The 12,138-nt window shown below is 38.1% G+C and overlaps 1 protein-coding gene across 2 annotated transcripts; it reads right to left on the bottom strand.

Moving 5' to 3' along the window:
* Positions 1–789: 789 nt before the first annotated feature.
* paip2b (poly(A) binding protein interacting protein 2B) lies at positions 790–11,881 on the bottom strand. 2 transcript variants are annotated; one of them, XM_015033873.1, is made up of 4 exons: positions 11,867–11,881; positions 2,573–2,739; positions 1,857–2,039; positions 790–1,768 (listed from the first exon to the last, which is right to left on the bottom strand). In XM_015033873.1, the coding sequence occupies exons 2-4, from the start codon at positions 2,726–2,728 to the stop codon at positions 1,712–1,714; spliced, it is 396 nt and encodes a 131-aa protein (XP_014889359.1). In that variant the 5' UTR covers positions 2,729–2,739; positions 11,867–11,881; the 3' UTR covers positions 790–1,711. The 2 variants fall into 2 exon arrangements, with proteins under 2 accessions (XP_014889359.1, XP_014889358.1); XM_015033872.1 differs by lacking the exon at positions 11,867–11,881 and adding an exon at positions 9,497–9,658.
* Between the last annotated feature and the right edge of the window lie 257 nt (positions 11,882–12,138).

Here is a 12,138-nt window from a genome sequence, read left to right on the forward strand (position 1 = left end):
CAAAACAAAAATCACCAAAAAAAAAAAAATGATTTCATGTTGTACGATCCACCTGGAGGACGGTCCCTGCTGGCTTCTCCGTTCCCCAGGTTGCCGTTCGGTGCTGTGGTCCAACACTGAGGAAGTTCCGCCTGAAAACCAGAACTCCTGCGCTTACAGGCAGCAACAGCACCAAGACGAGCCAATAGGACGACTAATTACCCAGTGGTGAAATATTCTGATGGTTTCTCCATAATACTGCCGCTGAATTTATAAGCCGACGTGGCAGATCTCAGAAAACGGGACGTCGTAATTTGCGACTGCAGCCAACAGCATCTCCTTAATTTAACTGATATTATATTCAAACAATACAAACTCTGGAAAATCCACGAGGAGTTCTGGTTTAGAAGGAAGAACTTCGTCGAGAAGGAAAAACAAATTCTGTCCTCGAGTAGGAATAAAAAGAATTGGAGGGATGCAATACTGTCCACCAAATGCTCCACTTTACCAGGACAAATTGGACACCACAGTAGAGACCAACGCCTCGTCCTCAAATACACAAAGTGGAAAGAAAGGAGAAGGAAAAAAAAAAAAGGAGACAAAGCTATTTTTGAGAACCTGATCTGGGCACTAAATCTGAACGAACAGAGCCGGTCCAGCAGGAGGAGGCAGCGGCTGTGTTTCAAAGCAAGCCCGTCTCCTCTTCACCCTCGTTCCCATAACAACGCTGGTCCCCAAATAAACCCAATCTGAAACCAAGCATGAAGCTGATAGCAAACTAAACAATTAGAATCTTTTTTTTTCTTCTTCTTTTTTAAACAACAAACTCAACTTGATGCATGATTTAGACGTTAAACCACCTCGGCTCTTGCGCGCTGGACAAAAAGATAAACCTGGATTTCTATATAAAATCTGAAAAATAAATTTCTCATCCACGATTACAGTTGTCCATGTCTGCCCTGACAGGTTGAAATGAACTGCCAGGCAGGGTGGGGGGATGAACGGCGGGGGAGGGCAGGAGGCGTCCGGGTTTGTTCAGAAACAGAGCTGCTGCCGCTACAGGTGAACTCGTATCTCTGGATGCACAAGAGCTGCGATGTAACCAGGAGTTTTCATATATCGGATTTAATTAATTTTAATGACTGATGAGTTTGCAGAGCAGACAGAACCTCACTGGAGTCCCCTGAAATTCTTGTCCTTCTTTAGCCTTGCTGTTGCTGAAACCCTCTTCCTACTAAAAATGGTGTTTGCTCATTTTGGAGAAAAAACAAACAAAGCAGAAAAAAATTGAAAATGAAGCAGTTACAAGTGTCGATCCGAACTGATTTAGATTTCTTGTAAAGCCTTTGGGTTGACGTTTTGACCTGGCATCTCTCTCAGGTAGCTGCCACAGTTCCCAGGGAGCCACAGTGAGCTCTGCATGCTCTGCAAAACGGCAAATATGACACGTGAAATGCAAACGATGAGCTAGCGTCTGCGGGGCCCAGCGCCCCTCAGTTTACGAGAAAAAAAACAAAAATAAAAAGATTAAAGAGGAAAAAAGAAAAGAAAAAAAAGAAATCCCCCCACCCCCCGACTGGGCCTACCGGCACGCCACTGACTTCAAGTGTGTACGGTGTGTGTATGCGTGTGTGTGTAACAATAAGAATGTGTGCGGCCATGGCCGTAAAGAGTCTCTGGATGTGCAAGGGCTCATGTGTGCATGGAGGCTCCATGGGGGTGAGGGGGACTTCTAGTATTTCATCCCTGGGACAAATTCCTTCGCTTCAGGATTCAAGATGCTCTTCCTCTGCAGAAGACGACAAGAAAAAAGACTTAAAACTTTTTCTTGTAAACAGGATGTGTGTGTGTGAGGGGGAGGAGAGACGCAGACTCACCGCCACTTCCTCCACGTTGCTGTGGTGGTCGCTGACCGACAGCCCGTTGAGTTGCTGCTGCAGCTGGCCGACTCCCTGGTTGTTGAGGTCACGCGAAGGGATGAACCAGTCCTGGTCTTCCTCCTCCAGCATTTCCTGGAAGCAGCGCTCCAGGAACTCCTGCTCCAACAGCTCCTCTTCCACCTGGGAGATAAAAAATAAAATAAAATACACATGAGGAACGGCAAAAATATACGTCAGCATTTGAAGTATACAATTTAAAACTGCAGTATGTAACTTTTGTGAATGTTTAAATAAAAAAAAGCTCCTCTGCCATTTGCAGAAATGCACAGATGATCAGAAACAACCAATCAGAGCCAGGAGGCGGGTCTTAGTGCTGTCAATCACCGTTTCCCTGCTATGCTACAAAAACAGACTTAAGTAAAACTACCAATAGAAACAAGAATGAAGCATTTTTTTCCTCAGACATTTTAAGGGTTTGATTGCTGTAATGCAGTTAAAATTCCTTCATTAAACACTAAAAAGCCCTTTCTGTAATATAAAGATTATTTTCAAAGCTGACTATTATACAGTTTTATTTTACTGTTGTATATCGAGTGAAAACATTAACTTCACATCTACCAGGACTGTTAATATTTTTTGGCTCCACTGTATGGAAAGAGGGAAAGGAAATGTGGGACTCCTACAACATGAAATGGTACGTTACATAAACACACCTGTCTGTTGTACTCCTCCTCGTTCTCCATCCACATGTACTCGGCAAACGGGTTGGCATCGGGTCCGTCTCCTGCGTGCCCATTGGCCACCGGCTCCTTCCCTTCCTTTCCCGGCGCTCCGCCTCCCGGTGTGTTGGCGACCTCTGGACCGCTCATCTCAGCTGGCTCTGTTGGACGGTTACAGAATGAAAGTGAAGATCGTGATAGGGCTGGACCATAAACGCGTAATCAATATCAGTGAAAGATCCAGTAATTTCAACTGAACTTCGATCCAGAACCGCACAGGATTCTGGGGGATGTAGGCAGAGGAAAGGCTTCAGCTGCTCAACCAGCGAAGGAAAGTTGGTGGAATCAACCAACTCTCTTTCTGGTTACCTAGCAACAACCTGCTGGGCGGCCAGCAGTTTCAAGTTCACAACTTTGGTTACCTAGCAACCTGTTGAGTAACTTGCGCAGCAGAAGTTAAAGGTTTCGCCACCGTCTCTCTACGCCTGTCACAACAAATGATCCTAGTATTTATTGCGATAAACGATAATGTTGTTGTTTTGAGACCAATTTGAAGTAATATAACATTAATGGAATAACAATGCAAGAACACATTGTAAAATATCAATAAACTTTAATTTCTAACAAACATTCAACACAAAAATTAAATAGAGGCAACAAATAAAACGAGTTTAAATCAAACTGTCCTTCAAAACAAGAGCTAGTCGAGTCCAAAAAACTTCTGTCATCCAGTTTTTTTGTTTTTTTTTTACAAAAAGATAGAAAAATAAATCATACAATTGAAAATTAAGTTTGATTTAATTTTTCATGTGAATAATTGATTAACTGCTTATTGCGACAGGCCCAAGTCCCTCATAACTGCTTAAAAATAAAAAAACAGCATGGAGAGAAAACTGGATAAAAATAGGAAAGGTCACCCCACAAGTTTGACACCATTTCAGATATTTAAAGCAAAAAACTAATCTATAATCATTGATATCGACCGACACAAAATGCTTATATTACGATACGTTTTTCAGATACATCGTCCAGCCCTAAAACATAAGAAATGTCCAACAAGTTCAATATCTCGGTTGTTAAATTTAGGATATGATCCAGGTTCATCAGAATGACTCCCTTCTCATTATAACATCTTGATAAGGGAAACAGCCGGGATGGATCCAGTTAGGTGACCCGATTCATCAACCAAGTCAGCCAGGAGCCCAAATAGAGTCTCAGGCATTTTGTTTACCATCTCCAGTTGGATTAGGAAGGCGGCGCTGCAGTAAAACACACGTTTCATCATTAACCAGAGACGAACGCGCAGCTCCGTTACCAGGCAAACTCACAGTGTGTGGAAAGCTAATGGAAAGCAACCAAATGAAATTTAAAAGCAGGTGGAGGCTGGAAAAGGCAGGAAGTGCAACTAATGAATTAAAACCTGAAAGAAAGAAAAAAGGGCTCCTGTCTGAGCACTGAGGGTTGCAGACTATAATTTCATTCACAAATGCTGAAGCACGTTTTAATGTGACGTGGCTCAGATGACTCACTCTGCCTAAAGCGGCTTTTTTTTTTTTATCCAGACGCTTCATTAAAGCAAATCTGAAGCCTAAAATGTGGACAAGCGTTTAAAAATACTGCAAGCAAATATCGTAAGAACAGTTTACCAGGAGAGAAGTGGGTAAATAACTCCATTAAACCTCAACGCACAACAGGATCTCAAATTGTTTTACCCCGTAAAAAAAAAAAAATCACAGACAGATATTACTTCTATTTTCTTCAGCTGCTGCAGATTGCTGCACATGATGCAATCCAGGCAAATAAAATGAGTCATGTGAAATCTTGCTGCTCGTTGCAACACTCATACATTTGTCTTAGAAGAGGGATTTCACAGGAAACAAAAAAGATTTTTGATGGTCAATCTTCAGTTTTATGAAAATTCTCTGAAGAAATCCTCGTTTCATGATAAAAACTCATCTGTAAAGAAATTATTTACAACCGTCATAAAGCAGGAATCAAACATTTTCCGCCTTCTTATGGTTCAATGTTGGTGGATTTTTCTGTTTAGTTGAGGAAATTTTCCAATTACAGATTTTTCTGTAGAGCGCATCTAAAATATCTGAAAGAAAATGCAGCTTGGGAAGCTGAAATATTTGCACACAATGCTACTTGACAGATTATTGGCTGTTCCCCCAACAGCAGACATAAGAACTGTAGACCTTAGCTTCTGCTGCACTGCTAGGACGGTTTACACTGCGCTTATTAATGCATATTTAGGTATATTTGATGTTCTAACCATTAAAATAGGACAGTAGAGGTGGTTTTAGACTAGAATAAGCCACAAATAGTCAGCATAATCGATGGAGTCAATGATAATTCTGCGGCATTTTTGTTGAGGTATAATTTAAAGCATTTCTGACCATAACTGCAACATTTGTTGCATTTTCAGCTGCTGCAGTTTGCTTTCACACTGCACTGGCTCAAACCAACCAAACTAATTGAAAAACCTGTTCCCCTCCACACCTGTGGGGGCGCTGCACCAAGAAACACTGAATGTAACGACAAAAATGGAGTGGTGTCAGATTTTAGCAGTTGAATGATTTCTCTTTTGCAAAACTCAGTAATTTCTCCCGCTAGTGTTAGACTTGAGTGTTTGTTTTGGTTGTATTTACCCAGAATCCCCTGCACTGTAGTCTACTTCCTGCCTTTGGAGTTGTTGCCGGCTCGCTTGGTATCCATATATGCATTCGAACTGCGTGTACATGCATTCGTATGACAGAGTTCACTTCAACCAAACCGAGATCGAGGTTTTTAGGTGGACCAGGGTTTGCTTTTATTGGGCCACATCAGAGCCTGATCGCGCAAACAAACCGGAGTTTCTACACAAACTAGAGTTCAATCTAATCAGGGCTGGTGTGAATGCATCCTCTAGTACAGAAGTGTCAAATTCCTGTCCGGAAGAGTCACCAGAATCACATATTTAGATCACTAACAGAGCTTTGTAAAAGTCGAGTCCATAAGGATACGATTCGGTCATTTGATTTCAGAGTGTTGGATTTATGACCGATCCATCTGCTGCTCCGTCAGCTGAGCCAAGTTACTTCATCTCAAAGGATGAAGTTGCCTCAGATATGGGACAACTTCTGGCCCGGGCGAAGGCAGACAGGAAGTTTCATTGAGAACCTCAGCAGCACAAGGAATGAGCAGCGGCTCAGGATGACGCCAAGCCAAAAAAAAAGGAAAAAAAAGGCAAAATGTTCTAAGAAACTGGACAAGTTGTCCCGTCTGCTGCGACTGTCTGTGAGTAAATGTTAACGGAAACATTTAGAAACGCACCGGATTGATTAACTTTTGTGCAGCTGATCAAATCGTTTTGTTCTTCATAAAAATAAAAAATAAAAAAATCACATTTAAAAACAATACTAGAAACAAAATAAGAGTAATGTTACTGTCTCCATTACTACATTTTATGTAAAAACTTTAATAGAAAATGTTTTTCTATTGGAATTTGCCTTATTTTGCCTTATTGATTACCAATTCAGTAATCAATTGGCAAAATTGATTACTGATTATTGATTACTGATTATTGATTACTGATTATTGATTGATTACAAAATTGATTACAGTCTTTCCACAAATCCAATTGAGAATTTGTGGAAAGACTTGAAAACTAATGAGTGTGAGCTATTCTAGAAGGAAAATCGTGCAAAATGTTCAACTCTAAATGCAACAGAAACCATCTGTCCTTCATTTTCAACTTCACAATAACTTGTTAGTCCATGTTGGCGTGTCACGTAATTATTAAGGCTTGTTTTACTTTTAAATAAAACAAACTAAATACAATAAAACCAAGTAATTGGTTATGTTACAGTAAATACTACTTTGCCTTGTTGGGAATGTTTTTAAAATACAACTCTCCTGTCATTTAATGCAAAAGTTTACTTTAAAAATATTATAAACACGTTGCAGACATATTTCAGATTAACTAAATGCATACAGCTTCATCCACTGCCAACTAAGAAACATTTCTCAAGTAGAAAGTAATTTTATACTTTAGTCTCTTTTTACATTACATAATTTATATCAATGTTAAATTGCATAAAATGTTATCAGCGATGTTTAGATATTACTTTTTTCAATAAATAAAAACATTAAAAGCAGTAGTTGTGGTAGTCCCGCTAGAAAAACTCTTTATATAAGCATAGAGTAAATATCTTCAGGAAGTGAGAAAAAAAAAAAAATCTAGTTCCCTTGTAAATAAGACTTCCTCTTCCTTCAGTGGGACTTTCCCTCCCTCATCTGGGATATTTGCGTCCCGATCAATAACAGTTCACAGACATACAAAGAGCCACAGGAGCAGCAGCCTGTTGTCACAAAGCAAAGAAATTCCTCCAAGTGAAAGGAGTCAGGATTTGATCAGCGCTTTTCTCACGCAGACGTAGTATTACTACTATACTTGACAAGCCCATACTGATGACATAATCCTCCTGCTGCTACAGGCCAGTCATGACTCACGTGGTTAAAAAAAAAAAATATATATATATATATATATACACACATGTCTCTCAACGAGCAGCTTTAGGGCCGACCCGACCTAGGTGTCGTTTCTGCAATGTTTGACTTGCAGAAAACATCCCATAATGAGCCAATTCCAGACCTCAGACAGAAATGTTTCTCCTCTCACGCTCTGTGCAGCGCAGCGGCCATGTGCAAGCGGAGTTTACCCTGACACAGACGGACAAGCGGTGTTTTTCAAGACAGCGTGAACAAACATGTAACCTAAGTAGGTTAGAGGACAGAGGAAAGATGCGTCTGGCTCCGTTTACAAGAAGCAATAAAGACGGCTAATCGAACAGCTAGCTATAACTGATGAATGAAAAACAAACCGGTCAGGAGAGAGTAAAGGAGAAAGAATTACTTTAAAGAGAAATCTCAGGAGCTGCTTTGAATCCGAATTAAATGTGTTAAAAATTATATTAAAGGTTTGTAAAAAGTCAGAGAACTGCTAAAGCTTCAAATGTGATGAGGAAAAACCACGAGTGACAAATAAAGAAAATAAGCCCAGTAATGGTGGCCCTGATAGAAAACTGCATCCAAAGCAAAATCCTTTAAATATTTAATATAGACCGACTAAAAACAACTTAAACCCCATCATATCAGCCTGCAACTAACAATTAAACTCTTGTAGAAAACGCATTCAGCAGCCAAACCTTAAAGCCTTCCCATTAAAATGCAACTAACGCACATCTGCATTGTTCAAGCAATAATTATCAGTTAAGATAAACAAATATGATGCTGAAATCCAATTAGCGCGGTCAAAACACACCAACATATTGTGAAATTACAGTTTTCCATGCACACATCTTAAATTCCAGTGTTGAAATGTAACTTTGTAATACAAGGTTTTGTATTAAAAGGTATATACATTCATCTTAAAACATCCAGACTTCCATCATTAGTGAAAGGAAGCAACTAGAAGAGTCATTTTCAATACATTTTTATTTGTATAATTAACACACAGGGTGGATATAAATGTAACTTGAAGTGGAAAAAAAGGTTTTATTTATGCAATTTTTTTTTTCTGTGAGGTTAAGGCAAAGTCCATTTAGCTCTAAATCTGTCACTGCATACAGGTTTAAAAATTTTTATTAAAAAATATATAAAATTGGCTACCAACTACAATTACACTGCATTTTCCAACTCTTTCTAAATTACTGTATTAAAAAGAAAAACTTCCATGTTTGTAAGGGTTATCACCATGTTATGAAATTTTATATATATTTTTTTTTTATTATTTCCCCCTTTTCTACTGCCCTCGTTATCGTTTTAAGAGCACAAGCAGCAACGATTGGGACAGCTAAATTAATGTAAATTAATCATTTTACCAGCAAAACTAAACCAAAATCCAATTAGCCAAGTATTTTTACACACAATAAATTTTAGGTTTTGATTAATAATAAAAATATTTACAAGAAAAACTAAAGTAAATAGAAAATATATAATAATAAACATCAAGGTAAATATGAGAATATACGTAAACCAAATAAGTAAAACATTTTTTTTTTTAGTATTTTTGGATTAAAACCACATTTTTAAATGTTTTAACTTGTTTTGTATTGCAATTTTAAACCTTGTATGTTTTTTTGTTCATTTTAGTGCAAATACACGGAGGTAATGACCAACCAATTCAGTTTATGGAATTTCCTAATAATTTGTGAATTTTAAAACCCATTTTAATGACATTTTATACGCTAAATTGTATGAGAAACATTGAAAATATCAAATAGACTTAATGAGTTATCAGCAGGGGGGAGCAAACCATTCCTAAACTGTCCGTTTCAGCCATAATAAACAGTGTAAATAAGCGCCTTCCGAACTGTTTCCGTGATGTAACAGAGCTGCATGTAACAGGACCGATGCGGCTCGAAGCTAACGCCTTGCTAACGGGTTCCTCCAGGTGTAAAGCTCTGCCCCAGGCAGCCTGTTGTGAACGGATTTAGCTGAGGTAATGCTCAGAGGCCGGCTGTAAACAGACTGTCAGTGGACGGGGCCTAAAAAAAAAATAAAAAAAAAAAGGAAAAGGTGAGAAGCTATCCCAGCAACAACAAAGAGCGGAGGGGGGCTGGCTGCCTGCCGCAAAACTGTTTTTACTTCAAACTCAAAAAGCGCAAAAACATCCCCAACAATACAATCGTCAAATTAAAAAGGACGAAATTAGCTTTTAAAACGCCTCGAAACAGACCGAGGACAAACGCAGGTGCTACGCGAATATTTGAGGCCAAACAAAGTGGGCTTCGCTATCAGCTAGCAGGCTGCTACAGCATGGCAGCATCCCTGAAGCAGGTCAACAAAACAAGCGTCCGCTTACCAACATAACCGCCGCCTAACACGCATCAATCGCCGGTCATTTACATGCAGCCGTTAGAGATTTATATTTACCTGGCATTGTTCTGTCGGTGTTCGTCTGAAAGCGCAGCGTTACTCGGGTTGAAGTGCCCAGCGAAGAGTGCTCGCTCGTCGTTTCTCCAGCGGGGGATTTCTCTGAGCTAAATCCTGTTAGCCTGCTGCTATCGTGCTATGCTGATGCGTTCGCGGACTTTATAGCAGCTCGGACATGTCGGGATTTCAGTGACAGTCATGCAACTCGGCAAAAACGGTTTATAGTCAAGTTTTTAAATATGGGTTAGAGTGTTCTAAAGGTTTGGGAAAGTGTGCACCGACTTTACGGTAAAACGTTATAGGACTGAAAATTAAAAACTAGTATTTTTATATGCTTGTAAAGCATTTTACAGTTGAAACCAGAAGTTTAACTACAGGGGTGGTTCAAGCCTTTTTTGGGACCAACATGTCAACATGCAAATGCTTAATCATTCCTAAGCTACTCTTTGTGTGTAACATACCTATTAGCACCTACTAGCATTAGCATAATGTAATTATACCATTTATTTTATCTTAAATGAGCAGCAAGCTAAGAAAAAATATTTGGATTTTGATTTTATCCAAGTGTGTCATTTTATTTCAACCATCTGAAAGTAATAGCAGATGATAAACACAAAATTTATTGAAAACAACTTTGATGTCTTACGTTTCCACAACAGTGGAGCCATCAACAGGAAGCAATTAATTTATGTATAACTATAAAAATAATGGAAATTTTTCATATGTGGTAGCATATATATATATATATATATATATATATATACACACACACACACACACACACACACACACACACACATTTCTATCATGCTACCTTGGTGCTTGTGGGGGCCCCCTGGTGGTGTGGGGGCCCTAAGCAGTCACTTAACACACAAATGTCTTTTTCTGGGTCTGTTTAAATACACTGTATAAAAAAAATGTTTCCTCTGTTTGAAGTTAAATCAGGCCAAACCTTTCATGCTTTAAGTCAGTTAGAATTACCTGAAGTATTTCTATTTGCTATATTATACAATAATGACAGGGAGAATATGTCAGATTTATTTATTTAGGTTTTCAAAATCAGCTGGAGTTCTGGTTCATTCCTCCTGACAGAACCGGTGGAACTGAGTCAGATTTGTAAGCCTCCTAATTCTCTTCTCTATTTTTGTCATTTAAAAAAAATAAATAGAAAATTAAAAAAAAAAAAATCAAGATTTGTAGATGTGTCTACAAATGCTGGTAAAAAGGACAACGTTAACAAACACATTGTAAATCAAAATATGTTCAACTGTCTAGGCAGAAAGTTCAAAAGCAGTAAATAAATACAAAAATTATATAATAATATTTATAAATAATATATATCAGCAATAAATCAGTTGATCACATGATAAATTAAAATGAGCTACATTATTTGCACAATTAAGACTTGTACAGATACTTGTTTTAGAAATGCAAATTTTATCCTAATTTTGTATAAAAGATTAGATGACTGTACCTTTGTCTTTTTAGGTTTTTTTGTGTTGACAAAGCCAGATTTACTTCTCTGTGAATGAAATATTTCAATTTTTTATTCAGTTTTTAATATTTTTTTTACACATTTTTGAGGTGTATTTCAGAAAACCGAATTCTTTAGTTATGAAGATTTTTTTTTACTTTTAAATTTTTTAATTATTATTATTACTCAGTTTTATAAAGACAAAATAGTTTTAAAATCTATTTATTCATTTATTTTTGCCTGTTTGTTGAATGTTTTCCCTAGCCAGAGCAGTAGGTTTTTAATTAAAATACTTTTTTCCTTTTTTTATGTATCCTTTACTCCATTAAAATAAAAATAAACTAAACATATATTTTTCAGTTTTTTGCCAAAAAGTTAAACAAATAACATATTTTCAAACTGTAGCTATTTTTTAAAATGAGTATTAGAAATCTGAACTTTTATCTTAAAAATTCAGATCTTACAAAAGGTCCCTGAACGCAGCATGTGGACAAACATCCACCACGATGCTTTTCACTCTCTTACACGATTGCTTGCGTGGCTTCGCGAATTAAAGCATTTCTCACGACTAATTAAGACATTCAGACGCTTCCGTTTTGTTTCAACACTAACGTGGCTGAATACGTGGGAATTATTATGAAATAAAACATTTATGTTGTTCTAAATAGTGTGGGTAAAATTGCTACAGCTCGTGTTACCCACCTCTAACCTCGAGAACCGTATTCTGACCTTTAAACACATTTATTATGAGTTATTTCCTGATTTTTATACACACCGTTAGATGTAACATTACGCAGAAATAGAATTATGTTCAGGAAAAACTGCGGCTAGTTATTTTACACGGAGTGCGTCCAGCCTGCCCCGTTTCCTTTTTAAGCTAGTTTTTACCCACTCACCACTGAACTTTAAGTGTAAAACGGGGGCAATCCGCAAGCCAGCTGTCAAAAGAGGAGGGGGGCAAAACGTCTCTTTAACGGTCCCAAAAACCCACGCTGTGAAGAAAGTACTCCAGTTAGCTCCAACTCGCTTATTTCACTCTCGTTTCCTCGTTCCTTTTGCTCGTGTTATTAAGCTAAAACACGATAAAAAACGCTAGATTCAGTCTAAGCGCTGAGAGGAAAAAAACTGTGTCGTAGCCCGCTTGTCCAGTTGTACCCTTCACTGATTG

Source organism: Poecilia latipinna, unplaced genomic scaffold (genome assembly GCF_001443285.1).
Source record: "Poecilia latipinna isolate Pla-1442-1.1 unplaced genomic scaffold, P_latipinna-1.0 Scaffold281, whole genome shotgun sequence".
Taxonomy (NCBI): domain Eukaryota; kingdom Metazoa; phylum Chordata; class Actinopteri; order Cyprinodontiformes; family Poeciliidae; genus Poecilia; species Poecilia latipinna.

Coding starts and splice junctions, on each gene's coding strand:
- paip2b (XM_015033872.1), bottom strand. Junction 2,040..2,572: donor AGGAGGAGTACAACAGACAG/GTGTGTTTATGT, acceptor TTTATCTCCCAG/GTGGAAGAGGAGCTGTTGGA. Junction 1,769..1,856: donor GCAACGTGGAGGAAGTGGCG/GTGAGTCTGCGT, acceptor CGTCTTCTGCAG/AGGAAGAGCATCTTGAATCC.